The 22,748-nt window shown below is 40.9% G+C and overlaps 1 protein-coding gene across 2 annotated transcripts in view; it reads right to left on the bottom strand.

Moving 5' to 3' along the window:
- The window catches only part of FAF2 (Fas associated factor family member 2), a 77,491-nt gene extending 72,207 nt beyond the window's left edge, over positions 1 to 5,284 (bottom strand). For both annotated transcript variants that reach the window (XR_008423775.1, XM_019450398.2), the window contains exon 1: positions 5,156 to 5,284. Coding sequence is in view for 1 of the 2 variants with exons in the window: in XM_019450398.2 (XP_019305943.1) it covers positions 5,156 to 5,218 (63 nt within the window). In the remaining variant the exon portion in view is untranslated. The remainder of the gene's footprint in view (positions 1 to 5,155) is intronic.
- Between the last annotated feature and the right edge of the window lie 17,464 nt (positions 5,285 to 22,748).

The raw sequence follows: 22,748 nt of genomic DNA, 5'->3' as shown, positions 1-22,748 counted from the left end.
TCCACTGGGGTGCCAGGATGGCTCAGTCAGTTATGCATCCAGCTTCGGCTCAGGTCATGATCTCATGGTTCGTGGGTTTGAGCCCCACATCCGGCTCTGTGCTGACAGCTCAGAGCCTGGAACCTGCTTCAGATTCTGTGTCTCCCTCTCTCTCTGCCCTCCCCTGCTCATGTTCTGTCTCTATCTCTCAAAAGTAAACGTTTAAAAACAAAAAAGGGAAATGGGTCCACTGGCATTCTTTGGAGTCTTTCTAGCATAAATCATAGCCATAGACACGGATTTAATTTCTTGGAGTGCAAGAACTCCAAACACTTGCCAAGCAGAAAGGGCACAATACTGAATCTCAGTGATTTTTCCCAGAGTTATCTTTATACCTGTTTTGTCCTCACCTAACTGAACAGCTGTTTTTCAGCAACTTGACCCTACAGACCTTCCCCAAAGCATTTAATTGTCAGATAAAGGTTTCAGATAAAAACTCCTGCACTGATATTTTATTGGTTTCTGTATCATATTTTTATGACAAATATAACCAGCACACAATGGTATGGTAGCAAACACAACTGTTAAGAGTACAACTCAACTGATGAAAGCAGAAATACTTGGGACATATCACAGAGAACATATTAGGAAATGGAAGCCATCTGTTCCAACTAAACAGTCAAGGGTAAGTTAGCATATACATTAAGCATGTATATCTGTATATGGAGAAGAAAAAAGTATACAAAGACACACAACAAACTGGGAATGAGGAGGGGGAATGAGATGAGATTTAATTACCCTTTTAAACAATTTTACATTGCTGACTTGCAAAAAGTATGCACTATTTGGGAGATTTTTTTAAAATAAAAAACAAAAATCAATGTGAATTGGGGAACAGTATCCCTATTTTATAGATGAGGAAAGATTTAAAAAAGTAGGAACATGCCCTAGGTCACAGAACTCATTAGAAGCTAAACTGAACAGCTAGTTCAGGTTTGCCCAAGTTTCCAAGCTCATGGCTTTCCTACAATACCAAATTCCCTGGCAAAAAGTTCAAACAGCTCACTCTATGATTTTTTAAAAATACATGAACAAAGAGCATCATATTACTCTTTTTCCTTTAGGTAATAATAAAGAGTCAGATGAAGCCAACGAGAGATTTTCAAAATGAATTATAAGCTTGATTCTACAGCCCAGAGTTCAGGCTTAACTTTCTATAATTTAAAAGAACAAAGATCAACCCTAATATTCATTTAAAAGGACAGAAATTTCTTATTCCTGTACAAAAGCAGAAAAGGATAATTTCTTCTTCCACTGGCCATGCATATAGCTCCTTTAATCCCTTCTCTCTGTCCAGGTCATCTTTCTCCAGGTGTTCAAACAGCAACCTAGAAGCAGTAAACCAAGGCACTAGAGGAGTCTGTTATATTTGGAAATTTAGGGAAGTGGATTTCAATACCAGTAACCTTACCCATACCTGCATTAACTCTTACTAAAAAAAAAAAAAAAAAAAAAAAAAAAAAAAAATTTAATGTTTATCTTATTTTTGAGAGAGAGAGAGAGAGACACACACACACACAGAGCATGAGCAGAATCTGAAGCAGTCTCCAGGCTCCAAGCTGTCAGCACAGAGCCCGACGCTGGGCTCGAACTCACGAACCATGAGATCATGACCTGAGCCGAAGCGCTTAACTGAACAAGCCACGCAGGTGCCCCTGCATTAACTCTTCTTAAAACCTACTCTCTTCCATTTGGAACAGCTTGAAACAAATGTGTGCTTTATTCATAGTCAATTGGCTCCAAAATAAACAGGAGAAAAGGATAACTAGAAAAATCTAAGAAAACATCAGACTGAGAAGCATGATAAATACACCCTAGGGAGTTCAGTCAAAACACATGTCACAAAAAAAGTGAAATAGAGGAAACCTAAGATTTCTAAAATATTTTACTTTTGCTAATTTCAATATATCAAATGAAACAACATACTGAGAACTAGTTCCCAGCAGTACCACCCTTTTCTGTCCTAACTCCTATGGATATTCCAAGCACACGCTCCATACTGTTAGTGAAGCAAACCTGAAACCTAGTATTATCCCATTCTCTAGTTGAAAAAACCTGTGATGGCTCCCTATGTATACAGATTAAAATTTAATTCTGCACAGCTTTGAAAGGCCTCCAAAATCTGGCTCTAATTCACCTTCCCAATCTTATTTTTCACTTCCAGATTTCTAAATCCATCACAGCAACACTCCACACTATTCCATCTTCATGCATTGCTCAAGCCATTTCCTCAGCTTTGAGCATCTTTCTGCCTACCACCTGTTGAAATTCTATTCCTCCTTCAAAATTAGCAAAGTACAGTGGAAAGAGCCCAGCCTTGAAGTCCAGACCCAGACCAATTAGATTTCTAATTCCATCTCCACTATTTAATAGCTTAATGAACTCAAGCAAATACTTCAATAGATGTGTTTCCTCACCGAGGAGCAGCCATATCATCTATGGCACTTTACAAGAATTAAGCACAATAGTTATAAACTATCTCGCACCATGCCTAAGGCATAATAAATACAAAAAATGCTTAACTACTAAGTCATCCTCCTCTCTTCTCTCCCTCCCACCTCCATCAATGTTCCTAACCTTCCCCTAATTCCCACAGCACTTTGTTTATACCATATTGCACTATGAGCACTAATATACTGCAGGATACTCATTGTTCATGTATGTGTATATATATGTATATGTGAGTGTGTATACACACACACACACACACACACACACAGCTCCTCCAATAGGTTATACAAAAGGTGGTAATGGGTATGGATTTCTAAATTTCCATTTACAAAACGAATGGGGGTTAATTCCTTACAGAGTTATTACGAGATTTTAAAAAGCTAAGGTATGTTAAATACCTAATATAATGCTTGGCACCTAGTTAAGTTTCAAAGAATGTTTAATGGCAATTGAATGATGAACCTGATCCAGGAACTGTTTAAGAAACACATAAATGCAAAATGCATTTGCCTTAGTAAATCCGATTTCATAAAGCAATCTTTTTTTTTTTTTTTTTTTTTTTTTAAGTAAGTTCTACACCCAACATGGGGCTTGAACTCATGACCCTGAGATCAGGAGTTGCAGGCTCTACTGACTGGGCCAGTCAGGGTCCCCTCATAAAGCAATTTTAATGTAGCTTTAATCTACTACTCACCTCTTACTGATTTAAATGTCCAATGAAGACAAATGGAGGTACCTATGTACTTTACCTCAGAAATACTACCACATATTCATGTCTTGCCACTATGAGACTAAGTACATCATGACATATAACTCAAATCACCTCATAACACTTAATCTGGGAGCTTACCCCTAAAGCGTTGTAAGGGATAAGTTACATGGTTACCTTCCTACCCTCTACTAGGAAGAGGAAGCTGGTTGTCTGATGTTTATTCATTCTAATTTATATTGTCCTCAATTTCTTTACTCAAATCTCCAATCAAATGTCAACTATTTCTTTTTTTTTTTTTTTAACGTTTATTTATTTTTGAGACAGAGAGAGACAGAGCATGAACAGGGGAAGAGCAGAGAGAGAGGGAGACACAGAATCTGAAACAGGCTCCAGGCTCTGAGCTGTCAGCACAGAGCCCGACGCGGGGCTCGAACTCACGGACCGTGAGATCATGACCTGAGCCAAAGTCGGACGCTTAACCGACCAAGCCACCCAGGTGCCCCAAATGTCAACTATTTCTACAATAGTTTTCTATTATACACTTCCAACCCACTGCTCAATTTAAAGAAAACCCACCTCAAAATTAATTATAGTGAAATCTAATCAAAGAAATTACAAAACAGTAGTAACTTTTTTTTTTTTTTTTAAGACTTAATATCACAGCATTTGCATTCCACTCTCAGCTGTACACAGGTGGTACAGCACACAAGAGATCAGAAACCGTTTTGGAAAGAGGGATCTGGCTTTAAATCTGACACCACCACTTACTGGCTGTGTAACCAAAGTATGTTACTTCTTAAACCCCATGGCTCATCTGCGATACAGGGATTGTTAACAGCATGAATCTCACAGGGTTGTTGTCTTAAATGAGATCATGCATGCTATGCATGTGTTTAGCACAGTACTTACAACATCATGAGTACTCAAATAAATGGTATTTGAACCAGCTGTGCATAAGCACTAAGGTTCTTGGTAAATATTGCTGAATTAATGAATGTTTAACCCATTTTCTATTCGGGAATAAGTGTACCACTAACTTTAATTCTATCCTAAGTTAAATAATGAGTAATAGGAGCAATACCATTTAGCAACATTTCAGTTTACAAAGCCCTTCATATATCCATAAACTCATTTGATCTCCACAACATCCGTAGGGGGTAGACTTATTAAGAGAAGTATTTGAGAAACAAGGAAACTGATATCCATTATAATGGTAATAAAGAGACAAGGTTACCCACCCTGGTGGGTACCCACCCAGATTCTCCAGGTCAGAGACAAGTGCTTAGTGCCAAAAGTTCTTAACACGACAACCACTAAAACGAGGCAGATTTCTGCAAATTACCACCCACCTCAAGCACAGTCAATAACCGGAGTCCAGGAATAAGCCCAGGGTAATAAACCAAGTCAGAAGCCACTGATGACACTTACAATGTTGCATTGTTTCCTTACGTGGTGTCCTCCCACACCTTTAGGGCACGGGGGCCAGGTCTGCCCCCTCCCCCACCAGAGCGCCCAGTACAGGACCAGGCACCCGAGAGGCCATCAATAAATATTTGCAGAAATAGCATGGGATGCTGGTAGGTTTTCCAGAGACCCGAAACGAGGCCAACTCCTTGGTGGGGATTAAGCATCTCGGTAGGTCTAGAGTCGATGGGCGGAGAAGGTCCGACGGGTAGCCGGACTGGGAAAGATAGTTGAGGACAGGTGCCGCTAAGGGAAACCAGGGAAGCTGACCCGCTGAAGGGAGAGGAGAGGGCCGCAGCCCTGGCTGGAAGGCCGGGGACCGACAGAGGTTCGGGGCCGGGAGCAGCAGGGCAGTTGGCGTCTGGGGGGAGGGGGCCGCCGCTGGTCTGAGAAGAATCTCGGGCCCAATCTGAGGAGGTTTCTGGGCTCCTCTAGGGGCCCATTCCCCAGCCCGTGGCGGCATGTGCTGCACCGAGTACTCGCTGCTACCTGAAACTGCAGCAGCTTCTCTGTCTGCTCCTGGGTTAGATCCCGCTCCTCAGGCGCCGCCATTTTGCCGCCGCCTCTACGCTTCTGACCCGTCCGCACCGTCACCCGCCGGAAGTGACCTCAGTAGCAACCACGTCCGCTCTGAACGGGCCGTCGGCGCGCAACTGCGCCTGCGCCTACTGGCGCAGCGTGAGGGTTCCCGTGGTGACAGTTCCTGCCGTCAGAGGGCGCCACTCTCGGGCCAATACCGAACGCTTCCGGAAATTGCCGAGGGACTGTCGGTACCAGTCGCCCTTACGATTTAGACGGCGAACAGACCGGCCAAACGGAGACCCAAAGACTTCTGAATAGATCGCAAAGAGCCGAGAGGTACCGAGTGCTCCTCGAGAAGCTGCGGAAATTCCCGAACGCCAATTGGCCGATTTCGCCTGCTTCTTAACCATCTTCCCACAGTCTCCAATATTCCTGAATATTTTTTAGGAGATTGTGCCGTTCGGAAATATCGGCTGTTTGATGTCTGATTGCTTCCTTTACATTTTCAAAAGCTCCTGAACATCTCTCGGGAGATTCCGAAAGTCTCTGTAATAGTGGTTGGGTATTTTCTGAAGCCGACTTGAGCTGGAAGTTGGGGAAAGCCTCAGCCACGTGAAAATCGTGGCTTCAAATTCGCTTCCTAGGATTGTTTGGATTTGGCTACCTGGGTCTTTGTTAATGGCGCTATCGCCAACCAGATGGCGACTCTGCTACCTGTCTCAGACCCACTGGCCTGTCTTCCCTGTGATGAACAGAGGGAAGATCCTGGACTGGGATCGAGATACTTGAGCTCAGGATCTAGGGCCCACCTGGCAAAGTGCTGGACGCCCTTGGGCAAACCACCTCCCTTCTGGGCTCCATTCTGCCATTGGTGGAATGAGGTTCTCCCAAAGCCACTGACATAGCGCCTCAGCTCATTCTCCTTGGAGGCCGTCCCTCACCCTTTCCACTGTCTTGTTTCTACTCTCCAATATCTGACTTCCTCTTCACTTTCCTTGCCCCTTCAAACTGCCACCTCTCTTTAGGCCTTTCTTTAGGCTTCTTTCATTTCCACCTTTTTCCTCCTGCCATCTGCCTCTGTTCACCCTCCAGAAGGCAGAGGGGTCTGGGTCTGGTGTATGCTTTTCCACAGGCTACCTGTGTGCCTAGAAGTCACTCTACCTCACTGTGGAATCCCACGCCTACACACTTCTCAGAGTTGATCAGGCAAGACAGGACAGGAGGTGCTTTCAAAGCTGAAGTTCTGTGAGGAGTACTTTAAGGGACAGAAGGGCACTATCTACTTCTTTCAAACCTGTGTCTTGTAGGTCTTAACCAGGTCTACACAAACTGCCTAATAATACTTTGGAATTTTTCTTAGACCTTTAGGGTAAATTTGGAAACAGACAGATGTGACTTGACATCAACTCAAAGCTCAAAGGAGACCTGGTATTATTCAACATCTCCTATAATGTTGGATCCAGCCAGACCAGATGAGGGATTGCAAAATCATACACTCGCCAGAGTTGTTGCGAAATTCTGACTTAAAATATAGTCCTTCAACAGACAAACTTTGTAGTTATATTAAACACCATTGAATGTTCTTCACTTCCTCAAAAAAAAAAAAACCCCATATGTATATATACATATATATATACATACATTTCTTGATCTACCTTTCTGTTTTCTTTGAATTAAGACATGGTTACAAGAAATGTTTTACTTTTTTTTTTAACTCCACCAGTAAGAATTTGCCTCAGTGTAGGGAATACAATATGGCAAGCTGGAGAGTCCATTCCCTGTCCTAAGGTGGTTTCTGCTTTGTAGCTGTGGCTGATGGCTTCCATGTAAGGCCAGTATTGCTAGAACTTGCCATTTCTTTTTATAGGTAATACCTTTATTTTATTTTTTTAGGTAAGCTCTACACCCAACTAGGTAGGGGCTTGAACTCATGACCATGAGACCTAGAGTCACATGCTCTGATTATTGAGCCTGTCTGTCCCCCAAGAGCTTACCATTTTTAAAAGAGCACCTACAAATTTGGAGCTGCATATGAAATCTCCCCATTTTAAAAAGGTAATAACTTACTCAGATTTTAAGAAAACTACCATGTCAACTATAATTGCAAGCCACATTCCAGCCTATGAACTGCCATTCTGCCCCTCTGACCTAGATAGAATCCTGATGGTCTCTGTTTGCCATGGGAGAACGTGGCCTTGGAAGAAACCTAAGATTTTTTTGATAAGTTCAAGGGGAAAAGTATGGAAAGTGTAATTAATTAATGGCTTGTCCTCTCCTTTAAGAACAGTTTTTCCCCCTGAACTTTATTCTTTTAGAGCAGTGCTGTCCAATCAAAATATAATGTGAGCCACATGTATAATTTGAAATACTCTATTAGCCATATTTAACACAAGTGAAATTATTTTTAGTAATGTATTTAAGCCAGTACATGCAAAATATTCTTTTTTTTTTTTTTTGTATTAAGTCTGCAAAATCTGATGTGTATTTTACACTAACCCCACATCTCTATTTGGACTAGTCACATTTCAAGTATTCAGTTGCCACATGTGGATAGTGACTACTGTATTGGATAGTGAAGTTTTAGAACATTCTAAAGACCTTTTTAATAGATTTATTAATTATATTAGTCTACAGATTTTTAGGAATTCACCCAACAAATATTTATTGAGTGCTTATTCTGAGCCAGACTCTGGACTGGATGCTACAATGATAAAGAGGGCATGGCTGCTGCCCTCTAAGAACACACAGTTTATTGGTAAAGTAAACAAATTTCATCACTCTCTGGAAGGATGTGTGGGTGTAGGCATGTGTGTGTGTGGGTGTATGGGTGTGGTAGGTCTTTGAATCCCAGTTCTATGCCTATAACATACTAGGATTTGTGACTGAGAGCTATTTTAGAGAATTTAATGAATATATTTGTTTCCCTAATACTAATAATAGGGCTTTGTTTATGCCTTACCATTTTGTTCCTGATAAAGGACAAAATCTGTCCTGCCAAGTCATGGAAATCCTAGAACAAGCCTTCAATTTCTGAGTGCCTGGAACATAACATATTTTCTATCAGTTGGGGACACAGCATCTTGATTGCTGAGTAAAGCAGACCATTGATGTCAGCAACAGTTTTTTGTTTGTTTGGCCTCCTGCCCCACCAAATTAATGAGAAAGGTAAAACCTGCTCCCAGGCTTCCACTAGGAGTATTTGGACTGACAAAACAAATCAGGCTTGGAGGCAAAGTTTTGGCTTACATAAGTCACCAAGCACATCTCATGCTCTTCAAGGAGGCCTGAGTACAAACTGATGCCACCATTAACTGTGTGACTTTGGCAAGTTAACTTCCCTAAACCTCAGTTTGCTTATCTCTCAGCTGTAAACAAATAGTCCTTACCTCATCAGGTCATGGCAAGGATTAATTCAAAGGAGACATGTAAAGTCTATGACCTAATCATATCTACCTTGCATACTTGACAAGAGGATGGGATGGAATAATGGATTAAGAAAAGGCTTTGCCAAGGCACCAGAGTGGCTTAGTCACTTAAGCATCTGTCTCTTGATACCACCTCTGGTCTTGATCTTGGGGTCATGAGTTCAACCTCCATGTTGGGCTCCACTTTGGGTGTAAAGCCTACAAAATTAATTAATAAAAAATTTAAAAAATAAGGAAAGGCTTTTGTCAACGCTGAAGTTCTTTGCAGAAGTTAGCACTGTAGATTGATTCAACATGTGTTTGTTACTGTCTTACAGTTGTTAGTTCTTGGGATGACCTGACATCAGTAATCTCCTAGTCTAGCAAGAAATTAACTGCAATATCAGGTAGAAAGTGACATAGACCCAAAAGTATGTAGTTGGTGGTAGACTGCATCAATGACATAGGTCCCCATCTCATCTTTCACCTGGGTCACTGTAATTACCTAGTAACTGGTCTCCTTGAGTTTACTCTTATCCCTATCCAATTCAGTCTCATCACAGCTGCCAGAAAATCTTTTTTAAAAACTAAATCAGATCCTAACATTACCCAACTCAAAACCCACTATTGGCTTCCCATTGTCCTTGGAATGGAATCCAAACTCCTTAATGTAGCCTACAAGGCCCTACCCATCTGGCCCCTACTGGTTCTCTGACCTCATTACTGGGAACTCATTACTTTCAAACCTCCACTTCATTATTCTCATTTATACCTCAGGGACTTTGCATTTACAGTGCCCTCTGCCTGGAACACTCTCCTTGGGTCCTTATGTGGCTGGCCCCTTTTGACATTTAGATCTCAGCATGTGTGTGCTATATCCTCAATGAAGACCTAAACATATTATGTTTTCTTCAAAGCACTTATCACTAGATGCTGTTATCTTGTTTACCTGTTTATTTTTGTATTTCCCTACTCTGCATTCCATGAGGATAACAGAGGCCAAGTTGGCTTCAGCCACCAATCAGTCCCCAGTGATGAGAACTGTGCTGGGCACGAAGTACAGGGTCTGTAAATATTTGGCCCAGGCCACATCCTTAGAGCAGGGCCTAATGGACTGGAGTGGGGGTGGGAGGCTTATGAGAGTAAAGCCATGGAAACTAAATGGGAAATTAAGCTACTGCCTGTAGGATATAGAGGGATGATCTTTAGTTAGAGCATCTCAAATCAAAAGATACAAGAAGGACCACATCAGTTTTGGGTGATGGGGGAAAAGAGTGCTGATGACAGGTGATCTTTAAAGCAGAGATATTTTATTGCTCATTTTAAAGCTCCATGCCCATAAAAAATTACATGATTTGTGAACTGCGAATGAGTTCAAACAACACCTCAGTTGGCAGAATGGGAAAGGGAGGAAAAGCAGGACACCTATTTACAGATGGTTTAAATAACCCAGATGCATTTAAATTGTCCCCACAATCGCAGGCTCTGATTCAGAAAGGAGGAGCATGTTTCTCAGAGGACAGAGTGTGGGTTCCACTGAACCGGGTGCTGCAGTTACCATCTGGACACCTTGGGGTCCTGATGGCTGTGAACCTAGACATGGTGGAGCTACCATACTGGCCAGGGAATGCCTCTGATTACAATGAGGGGCCAGTGTTCCTGTTACACACAATGGAGTCAGGAGGAGTATGTCCAGTGCCCAGGGGATTCGCTAGAACATCTCATGGTAGGTACTTCCATACCCAGTGATAATAGAAAGTAAGCAATTGTAACAGCTACAACTTGACAAGGGAAAGGCACCTAAAGGCTCAGACCCTTCAGAAATGAAAGTCTGGGTTAGTCCACTGGAGAGCAATCCGGCCAGCTGAAGTATAAGCCAAGAGTGAGGGAATCTAGAATGAGTAATGGAGGAAAAAGATGCTATGATTATCACTTACAGGCTTGAGACCAGCTGCAGCTTCAGAGAACTGTAGCTTATCTCCCTAACGTACTTGCCTTCAGTCTTTGCAGAGACTCTGGCTGTAAAAGAGGGACTTTTGTAAGTGATTGGATTTGCACCGTCTTGGAAGGAGTGAAGGCATTTTGTCCCCACAATGGCAGAGAACCCATATTATAGTATGGGACTGGACATGATGAGGGGAAGGAGCAGCACTGAGCAGTACAAGGAAGGTTACTGTGTCGAACTTCTTAGGTTTTACCTCAGAACTTTGAACTCTCATCTATCTCCAAGGCTCTTGGCCTTTTGTTTCTCTTTAGCCACTTCTGTGGTGACCAACGCTATGTGGATTCTATCTAGCCAACACCCTGGTGACCATCTTACTCAGACACAATCCCACAACACCTCACCTCACACATGCACCACAAGCGTCCTGCCTCCTATCCAAAGCCTGCCTATTCCTAGTGAAGCATGAAACACCATAGGCCAGCACAATGCCCATACATGCATAACTCAGAAGTGCAAAGGAATGGAGCAAAACCCTGACAAATAAGATATGGGATCCACCAAATAAAAGCTCATTTCCGGGGAGCCTGGGTGGCTCAGTTGGTTAAGCGTCCAACTTCAGCTCAGGTCATGATCTTGTGGTTCAATGAGTTCAAGCCCTGCGTCAGGCTCTGCGCTAACAGCTCAGAATCTGGATCCTGCTTTGGATTCTGTGTCTCCCTCTCTCTCTGTTCCTCCCCCACTTGCACTCTGTCTCGCTGTTTCTCTCTCTCTCAAAAATAAAGAAAGAATAAAAAAAAATTTTAAGGCCCACTTCCTGCCCTATGTTGAGCTATTCTGAGACGCAATTGTTCATATGCTTTCTCTGAGGACAAACCCCATGAATGGAACAACACACTTGCTATCAAGCAGCAGCCAGGCCCTTGTATTTGCCCTCCATCTTTCCCTGCCCCACTCCCCTGTTCTGTCATGCCATGCCGTGTTCCCTGGGATTGCACTGCCTGGTAAAGTACAAACAAGTAAGCTTTTGATTCAGGGAGGCCATGTTTTCTATGCAACCTGGGCTATGAGACTATGTATCAAGTTGGTGGCTCAACTACAGAGAAAAGAACAATTTCAAGTGAATTTGCCTATATATTCCTTATAGGTTGGGTTCTAAGAACAGAAAGAATAGTGAAGAAAGCTTATAAATGATACTCAGTAATTCTAGTGTTGATAATAATATATTTTTTAAGATTTTATTTTTTTAAGTAATCTCCACACCCAGCATGGGGCTCAAACTCACAACCCTAAGATCAAGAACTGCATGCTCTACCAAATGAGATAGCGAGGCACCCCTCAGTAATAATATTGATGTTATTATTTAAAAGATTTTTCAGTGAAAGGGAAAATACATCTAAATTAGAAGAGATTAAGAGAAAATATTAAATTTGAATTAGAAATTATTTGGGGTGCCTGGATGGCTCAGTAGGTAGAGTGTGTGACTCTTGATCTCAGAGTTGTGGGTTTGAGCACATTGGGTGCAGAGATTACTTAAAAATAAAATCTTCAGAAGTACCTGGGTGGCTCAGTCAGTTAAGCATCCAAATCTTGATTTTGGCTCAGGTCATGATCTTGTGGTTCATGAGTTCGAGCCCCACATCGGGCTCTGCACTGACGGTGAAGAGCCTGCTTGAAATTCTCTCTCTCTCTCTCTCTCTCTCTCTCTCCACCTCTCCCCTGTACTCTCTCTTTCTCAAAATAAATAAATAAACTTAAAAAAATAAAAAAATAAAATCTTTAGGGGCACCTGGCTGGCTCAGTTGTTTGAGCATCCAGTTCTTGATTTCAGCTCAGGTCATGATCCCAAGATCGTGGGATTGAGCCCCACATTGGGCTCCGTGCTGAACATGGAGCCTGCTTAAGATTCTCTTTCTTTCTTTCCTTCTGCCCCTCTCCCTCCCTCTCTCTCTCTCTAAAAAAAATTTAAATTAAATAAAATAAATAAAATCTTTTAAAAAAAAGAAATATTAGTAAGAACACAATGCATTTTTCTCTTTAAAAAAAGAAAATGTATTTCCTAGTTCTGTTGACCAAAGAGGTCTATAAGAAGTACTTAACTACTGACGGGCCCAGACAATGGTTTCTGCATATCATTTCCCACTAGAAGTTTGTAGAACCCTTTGAAGAAATGACTGATTCAAGTCTGGGACAGAAAATTTACAGAATGAGCCAGGAATACTTTGCTGTACCAAAAAGCAAAGAAGGTATCAAATTATTACAAGGGCCCAAAGATGGGAAAATTTAAGCATCAAAAAGTCCAGGTATCAGATATGTTTATTATCTTTATTGTCTTGAGGGTTTCTTAAATGTACACACATGTCAAAATTTATCAACTTGGAAACTTTACATATGTGAAGTTTATTGCATGTCAATGATACCTAAATAAAGGTATCTACTTAAAAAGTATAATGCCTACAATAAGTTGGAACACATCAAATATCTATAAATACAGGAGTTCATTATGATCCCTCCCCTCCAAAAATAAGCAACCAACCCAACAACAACAGCAACTCACAACCAAATAGCTCATTAATCACTTTTGGAGACTGTCAGCATATCAACTAATTTTTTTTTTCTGAAAGCTGGCAATTAAGAGAAGTAATCAAGCATTTACTTGTCCTCTATGAACTCTACCTCTAGGTAACCAAACTGATAATGAGTGAAAGTTCTTTAAAAATTTCCAGCTAATGACAAAATTTTCCAGGTGAAAATTTCCACCTTACACCTGTCATAATAGCTAAAATTAAAAAAAAAAAAAAAAAAAAACACCAACAAGAAATACAAGTGTTGGTGAGAATGTGGAGAAAAAAGAACTCTCTTGCACTGTTGGTGGGAATCCAACCTGGTGCACCCACTGTGGAAAATAGGATGCAGTTTCCTCAAAAAGTTAAAAATAAAACTATCCTATAATCCAGTTGCTGCTGTTGTTGGGTTGTTTTTTGTTGTGGGTTTTTTTTTTTTGGTATCATAATGAACCCCTATATTTTTACGTATTCAATATGCTTCAATTCATTGTAGGCATTATACTTTTTAAGTACATACCTTTATTTAGGTATAATTGACATGCACTAAACTTCACATGTGTAAACCCAGTAATCACACTGCTGGGTATCTACCTTCAAACTACAAAAACATTAATTCAAAGTGATACATACACCCCTATGTTTATAGCAGCATTATTTACAATAGCCAAATTATGGAAGCAGCCCAAGTGTCCATCAGCAGATGAATGGATAAAGAAGATGTGGCATATATATACGCCGTTATATATGCATATATATACTCAGTCATAAAATGGAATATTACTCAGCTATAAAAAAGAGTGAAATCTTGTCATGTGCAATGACATGGATGCATCTAGACAGTGTAATGCTAAGCAAAACAAGTCAGTCAGAGAAAGACACCACATGATTCCACTCCTATGTGGAATTTAAGAAACAAAACAAACGAGCAAAGGGAAAAAAGAGAGAGAGGGAGAGACAAACCAAGAAATAGACTCTCAACTATAGAGAACAAACGGATGGTTACCAGAGGGGAGGTGGGTGGGGGGATGGGTAAAAGAGATGACAGGGTTTAAAGAGTGTACACATCATGATGAGCACTGGGTGAGGTATGGAATTGTTGAATCACTATATTATACACGTGAAACTAATCCAACGCTGTATGTTAACTACATTGGAATTAAAATAAAAACTTAATAAAAATTTTCCAGCTAGTACAGAGATACTGAGAGAAATAAGACTGCCACAATTTTTAAACCTCAAATAAAATAATTGACTTAGATGAAGATCACAAAGGTTGCTAAAACCTGAGGTGAAAAGCTGATCTGGAACTTTATTATTGATGGATCAGGCTGACAACACCTAAATCTGCTGATCAATTTTTTTTTAACGTTTATTTGTTATTGAGAGAGAGAGAGAGACACAGAGCATGAGCAGGGGAGGGGCCGAGAGATGGACAGGCACAGAATCTGAAGCAGGCTCCAGGCTCTGAGATGTCAGCACAGGGCCCGACTTGGGGCTCGAACCCACAAACTGTGAGATCATGACGTGAGACGAAGTCAGACGCTTAACCGACTGAGCCACCCAGGCGCCCCAATTTTAATGTCACTAAGGGCAACTAAACATGACATGATGCAAGTGAATTTCCCAACATTATATATGAAATCGCCTTAAAAAAAAATTCATGGCAAATCTGATCAAGCCTCTAAATCAGGGTTTCAACTTGGGCATTAGTGACATTTTAAGTTGGATAATTCTATTTTTGTGAAGGCTGTTCTGTGCATTGTAAGATGTCTAGCACATTCCTGGCTTCTACCCGTGATGTTAGTAGCACCTATGCAAGTTGTGACAATAAGAAAGGTCTCTGGATATTGCCATATGGTCCCTCGGTTGGGGGGAGTGGAAATTGACCTCAGTTGAAGTGGGACTATATTTGAGGGCAGTAAAGAAGCTGAAAGTCAGGAGAATAAGACAGGCAGTTGCAAATCTTAGAGAAGAAAATGTCAACTCAGTACTCAGGTATAAGGAGAGAGTTCCAGCACAGGCAGATACTTTAGTTGGACATCCCTGCAGCCTTCATGTGGCCTTTGAGGGCCTGAATTTTCTAGGCAGAAACAGACAATTCAGAAACAAAGACAGATGCCATAGGAAAATTGTGAGATTCCAAGATCAGCAACTGTGGTGGAGAAATTCACCTTCTCTACCCCCCTGGGATCCTGTGCCCCATCTAGCACCAGCCAGGATGCACCAAGGGTGCCAGGATCTCAGAATGCTCTCTCCATCTTTGGGAATGTGTGTTTCATTGTCAACCAGAAAGTCTTCCACTAACCCCTTTGGAGAAGAAAACTGCTCAAAAAAATGTCTCTGTCTAGTTTCAGCAACTCCGTTAACTCCCACAGAAGCACATCCTCTAATGACAATTAACTCTTCCTTTAATAAGCAATGATATTAATCCTCTATGGACACATTTGTTTTTTTCTTTAAAAAAAAAAAGACTTAAGGGGCGCCTGGGTGGCTCAGTCGGTTAAGCGTCCGACTTGGGCTCAGGTCATGATCTCGCGGTCCGTGAGTTCCAGCCCCGCGGCGGGCTCTGTGCTGACAGCTCAGAGCCTGGAGCCTGTTTCAGATTCTGTGTCTCCCTCTCTCTCTGACCCTCCCCCGTTCATGCTTTGTCTCTCTCTGTCTCAAAAATAAATAAACGTTAAAAAAAATTTAAAAAAATTTTAAAAAAAGACTTAAGAGATGTCTACTTTTCTACACTGACCATGAAGGAGTATTAGGATTCAAAATTACTCTCCCACTGTAAATAACTTGAAAACTGGACAAAATATGTGCTAACATTGTTTTTAGATATTGACAAGAGAGCACAGAACTGTGATCCCTGGAAGAAGAGAAACAAACAAGTTAAGCCCTATGATTTTCACACTTTCTACCTAAAGGAATTTCTAAACTGCTGAGTAGGAAAGGGGAACTCAAACAGAGCCCGTTGGTCTCAAGAGTCAAGGGGACAGAGACAAGAGTTTGGGGAGGTTGAAGTAGCTAGGATTTATAGGGCACAGTACTGGAAAGCAGGGAGATAAGTAGAGAAAGTATTCCAGAAATATGCAGAGAAGTTGGCCTTGAATCTTTAGCTAAATACCAATCTGCTTGTGATGATGTGATCTTATATGTAAAAAACCCTAAAGTTACACACACACACACACACACACACACACACACACTGTTAGAACTAATAAATGAATTCAACAAAGTAGCAGGATACAAAGTCAACACACAAGTTTCAGTTGTATTTCTTTACACTAACAATGAACAATCTGAAAAAGAAATTAAGAAAACAGTTCCACTTATAATAGCATCAAAAAGAATAAAATACTTGGGAATTAACTTAACCAAGAAAGTGAAAGACTTGTACAATGAAAAATACAAAACATTGCTGGGGCGCCTGGGTGTCTTAGTTGGTTAAGCATCCAACTCTTGATTTAAGCTCAGGTCATGATCTCAAGGCTTCGTGGGATATTTGCTGATATTAATATTGTTAAAATTTTTTAAAATTTTGAGAGAGACCGAAACAACCTGAGTGGGGCAGGGGCAGAGAGAGAGAATCCCAAGCAGGCTCTGCGCTGCCAGCACAAAACCCTACGCGGGGCTCGAACTCAGGAAACCTCGAGATCATGACCTGGGCTGAAACCAAGCGTCGGACACTTAACCGACTGAGCCACCCCCTCACGCTGATTTGAAGCCTGGCAACTTGGGCCCAATTTACAGGGCACTAAGTATATAATTGGAAAAGAAAAGAGTGAAGGTGCCTCATTTCAAAACTGAATTCCAAGATCTAAGTCAGACAAAATCAACCCACATTTCTGCTAAGGGTTTATTCAAAGAGGTGAACTACGGCTCTCTGGCAGCTAGCCAGCCAAGTTGGCCTATTGCCCTGGGTACTGAACACAGCTTTGTTTCTGGATTTAGGGTCAGGCTTATTTTCCAATTGTTAGGCACGACTGTGAGTGCATGGGAGACTGTGGACTCCAAGGTGCCTTTGCCAGGTAGCCAATCCATTTAAACCAGTGAACCCGTGTTCACCTAGTCCTTCCACCTTTGCCTCATCTCTGCAGGTGCTGTACAGGTTTTCACTAATTCACAGCTCTCCACCTTCCTCCTTCCCTCTCCGGGGTGACCGGACAACTCCTGGTGGTCATTGCTTCCCAGGAGAAGTGAGGATAAAGTTGGAAAAACTCAATCAGATCTAGAGCAGAGTGCCAAAACACAGTTGGGGGAGGCTTCAGCGAGCCAGAAAGGGAAAATCACTTTAAACATAAAGTCACATTTAATGGATGGCGAAAGAATACCAGGCAAGCACTGATCATAAGCAAGCTGGAATGGCTATATTAATATCAGACCAAACAGATTTCAGAATAAGGAGTATTACCAACAACAAGAAAGATCTTATCATCACAGTAAAGGAGTAAATTTATGAGAAGATCTTACAATCCGAACTGTATATGTACCTAATAACAGTCTCAAAATACTGAGAAAGCAAAAATTGGTAGAACTGAAAGGAGGAAAAGACAAATCCACAATTACTGTTGGCCATTCCTTCTCTTTCAGTAATCAATAGAACAACTATAAAGCAAATCAGTAGGGATACAGAAGACAAACACTACCCACCACCTTGACTTAAATAATGTAAAATACTGCACCTCAAAAGTGCAGAATACATATTTTTTAAAAGCACACATGATAGACTCTATGCTGGGTCATAAAACAAGCCTCCTAAAAATTCAAATTATTAAAATTATGTAAAATATATGCACTGTAAAGCTCTCAAACATTTGTAAATTAAACAACACGCTTCTAAATGACTAAGTCAAAGAAAAATTCATCATGGAAATTAAAACTTACTTTCACTTAAATTAAAATTAAAATATTTCAATTAAAATACATATATCTAAGTTTGTGAGATGCACCTGCAGTTTGACAGTTTTAGCATTCATGTTTGAGTCTACGATCCATTTCAAGATAATTTACGTGTACAATGTGAGATGAGGATTGAAGTTCATTTTTTTCTATATGATATCCACTTGTTCAAGTTTTATAGGTCACCAATAAGAAAACAGTCCAGAGGCGCCTGGGTGGCTCAGTCAGTTAAGCAACTGACTTCAGGTCATGATCTCGCATTCCGTGGGTTTGAGCCCCGCGTCGTGCTCTGTGCTGCCAGCTCAGAGCCTGGAGTCCACTTTGAATTCTGTGTCTCCCTCTCTCTCTCTGCTCCTCCCCCACTTGCAGTCTGTCTCTCTCTCAAAAATAAATAAACATTAAAAAATATATTTTTAAAAAGACTATGTAAATTATATGTCACTTCTCAAACTTTCACCTATTCATTCATTATAGCATCTATCGATTTTTGCATGATTCAGGTATTGTGATAGTTGCCAAATGATAATTTTCTAGTATTGCCATTCCTTATGCATTTATTAGTTGGCTTTCTACTACAAAGAAAACGTTTGTTTGTTTCAGTCTACATGGGTTCACAGACTCTTATTTTATCCCATGGACTGTGATACTTTGCTATCATTATTTCTTTTAGTGCTCAAATGGTCCAAGATTGGATCAGTGGGAGCCCCTTCAAGCTGGCTCCTGGTTTTTATCTCCTCATCATCTTTCTTACTTTCTGGCAAAACAAAATGTTCTAGGCTTAAGAATAAGCCATTTCTAGGGGTGCCTGGGTGGCTCAGTTGGTAAGCGTCTGACTTCAGCACAGGTCATGATCTCGTGGTTCGTGAGTTCGAGCCCTGCATCGGGCTCTAGGCTGACAGCTCAGAGCCTGGAGTTGGCTTCGGATTCTGTGTCTCCCTCTCTCTCTGCTCCTCCCCCACTCACACTCTGTCTCTCTCTCAAAAATAAATAAACATTAAAAAAAAAAAGAATAAGCCATTTCTAGGGATGCTTGGATGGCTCAATTGGTTAAACATACAACTCTTGATTTTAGCTTAGGTCACGATCTCACAGTTCGTGAGTTCAAGCTCCGCATCGGGCTCCACACTGACAGTGCGGAGCCTGCTTGGGATTCTCTCTCTCCTTCCCTCTCTGCCTCTCCCATGCTCCCTCTCTCTCTCAGAATAAATAAACTTAGAAAATATTTATTTAAAAAAAAAAGAAGCCATCTCAACAAGTACTCCTGGTACCTTTGAGTGGAAGATGAAGAAACCAAGATTTGTGTGCCAGGTTTGATCATCATAATGGCTACAATTTCTTCTCCTCCTCCACCTTCATCTTTATCTTCTTTTTTACACAACCACAGAACTATTATAACATCAAAAAAGTTTCTCCCCAAATTCCTCAATGTCAGCTGTTTGCTAGTGGGTATTCAAATTTTCCCAATTGTCCCATGAGTATCTTTTTATTGTGCGTTTGCTCACTTAATTGTTTAACGCAGTAAATGCCACGGGGACCATCCCCCAGACTCAATACTTAGCAGCATTTGGCCAAACTTGTTTCATCCACACCCCTTCCACTGTCCTGTGCTTTAATTCTTTTAAAGCAAAGTTCACATGTCTTATCAATCCATCCATAAGTACTTCTCTAAAAGAGAAGGAATTCTTTTCTCTCTTTCAATAGAACCACAATATGGTTATTACAGCGTAAAAAAATTTAACAATATCAATATCAGCAAATATCCAGTCAATAGTCAAATTTTCATGATTGCCTTATAAATTTTTTTGCAGTTGGCTTGTTAGAATCAGGATCCAAACAATGTCTCCACATTGCATTTATTTATGCTTAGGTCTGTTTGAAAAATCAATTTTATGAGGTCAAATTTATAATTGATAAAGTACATCCGGGTTAAGTGTACAGCTCCCTGAGTTTTGACAGATACGTATACCTATGTAACTACCAGCACACTCCAGATATGAAACATCCGTTACCCTAAAAAATGCTCTTGTGCCCCTTCTCAGTCAATTTACAACCCCTTGCCCAGGCAGCTACTGCCTTCTGTTACCACAGATTACTTTAAAAAAAAAAAAAAAATTTATTTATTTTTGGCAGAGCGCAAGTAGGGGAGGTGGATTTTTGGACGCTCAACTGACTGAGCCACACAGGCACCCCAAAATTTGCATAGTCTTAATATACCTAACCACAGGATCTTTATTAATTATAAAAGGAAAAATAGTTTTGCAGTGGAGAAACCTGACAGATACTACCTTAACCAAATGATCAATGTTAATATCACCAGTACCTGGACAAAAGCACATAATGTGCTTCCTGATATGATGCACTGAGAAGTCAGCATCACATCGACGCTAATCCTGCCAAAAATGTTGAAGCTGACTCTAACCGTGAAGAAACATAAGACAACTCAAGTTGGAGGACCAAATAACTGGCTAGTAATCTTCAAGACATCAGTGTCATGAAAGGCAAAGAGAGGAACTGGTCCAGATTAAAATAGATCAAACAGATAACAATGCAATGCATAATCTGAGATTTTCTTTTCCTCTATTATCGAGGCATTTGGTAAAATCTAAGTTATGTCAATTAGATAATGGTATTATATCAATATTAATATCTAGATTTTTATAATTATAATGTGGTTATGTAAATAAATGTCCTTATTTTTAGGAAAACAATGAAATATTTAGGGATAAAGGGGGCATCAGCTCTGCGATTTACTCTCCAATAGTAGGGGGAAGCAAAAAGGATGAAGGCAATGTGATGAAATGTTATCATTTGGGGAATCTCGATGAGAGGCAGGTGGGAATTATTTACAACTTTCTGTAAGTCTGAAATTATGTCAAAATAAAAAGTTGGAAAAAGGGGGGAAAAAAGCCTTGAAAGTCAAACCAACCAATCCAAACAAAACAAAAAAGAAATTATTCGTGGGAATGTAAAATGCTGCAACTGCTATGGAAACCATTATGGCAGTTCCTTAAAAAATTAAAATCGGGGTACCTGGCTGGCTCAGTCAGCAGAGGATGTGATTCTTGATCTATTCTTATGTTTACTTGAAAATTTCTCTTAAAAAAAGTTTTAAGAATTTCTCCACTTTAGACTTCATAAATTGAAATTTAGATTCTGTGAGATTGCCTCATATGTTTACTCAACCTTATTGATTTCTTTTGACTTTTATTGAGTTTCACAATTGAGTGGAGAATTAGAAAAGTAGGGTTGTCTTAAAAAGTCTACAAAGATGTGCATGGGGGCATCAAGGTACCGGGAAGCTCCAGCACATAAAAATGCTACATGGTTCAAAATATGACTTTAGTAATGATTTTTGGGATGCTTGTTTGGCTCAGTAGGTTAAGCGTCTGTTTTCAGCTCAGGTCATGATCTCACAGTTCATGGGACCGAGCCCCGGGGTGCGTAGGCTGCTTGGGATTCTCTCTCTCCCTCTCTCTCTGCCCCTCCTCCCCGCTCTCAAAATACGTAAACGTTTTTTTAAGAAGGAAAGAGAAAAAAGTCTTAAAAATAATGATTTTTAATATTAATGTAGAACAAGGAAGAGTAAGGTACAAGATCATTCTGTTGCAGAATAATCTAGACCAGTAACTTGTATAACTGTAAGCATGGAGCTAAAGGCTGCTGGCGGCTAAATTAGGAGGGTCAAGAAGGAAGGAGGAAGCTCTGCATTGGATTTTGCACATGAATATGCTATGTAGTGTTGCCTACATTACTGACTGAGGTCTCTAGGAATCAAAGAAGAATAGCCTGCTGAGGTCACAATGAACACAATGTTCATAGCTCTTCTCTAGCCACAAAACCTGCAGTGGACATTTATGGCTGGTTTGTTAAACTAGCAAACTTTCTAGGTCTTCACAGCACCTGAGCCTGAGGTTAGGGGAATAAGAGACATATGACGGCGGAGTAGTGTGCTTGGATTGGGTTGTGCAGGAACTTAAGTTTTTTTCTTTTTTACACTCCTTATAAACAACTATATTCTCATTATACGATTGAGGCCTACATCGAAATATTACTGAGCGAGAGAGAAATTCCCCTTCACCCTAACTCTGCTTCTACTCGCCACCCATTAGGGAACCACTACTCACAGTTTAGGGCGCATCTTTTCTTTCTCTTTTCCAGTTCATAGTTGACTTTCAAGTGTCAAATCAGAAAGAGAAAAATCCCAATGTCCAAATCTGATGGTGGTTCTCTGAGTCTCCCAGGGAGAGTTTTAAAGGTGTTTATATGTTTAATGTTTAAATGTCAGAGCACCTCACATGTGATGCTGTGATGGGCCATTTATCATCTATTGGTCTCATAGACTGTAATCTCTCCCTGGCCAAAGCTGGCTTTTTCTGCCACATTTTGGTGCCCTGGTGCTTGGCCAAGTGCTGGCAGGGAGGAGGCAGAGACTGTTTATTGAGGGTGGAGGGTTGGACCAGTGGCAGGACGCCTGGATAAATTAGGTCTGCCGTTCTTAGTCAGTTTCACACTTAAGGGACATTTAAGGGACCCAGCCTGTAAAGTAGAGGCCCAGTCAGGTCATCCAAACTCTGGCAGTCTGAGCTGAAGCCGCCTTAAATGAAGAGAGATGCATAAGATATGTACTTTAGCAACAAGGCTTAGTGGGGAATGCTCTGGACTTGCAGGAAGGATGCAAGAAGCGGTGGGACGTAGGGTCTACCTCTCCAAGCCTCCTTTTCCTCCTCTTATAGAGGGGGACTCTCATAATAATGGGA

The sequence above is a fragment of the Panthera pardus genome, unplaced genomic scaffold (genome assembly GCF_024362965.1).
Source record: "Panthera pardus isolate Hobbes unplaced genomic scaffold, ASM2436296v1 HiC_scaffold_2, whole genome shotgun sequence".
Taxonomy (NCBI): Eukaryota; Metazoa; Chordata; class Mammalia; order Carnivora; family Felidae; genus Panthera; species Panthera pardus.
Note: the sequence above shows the minus strand (reverse complement) of the source record. Positions and strands in the feature narration are given on the sequence as shown.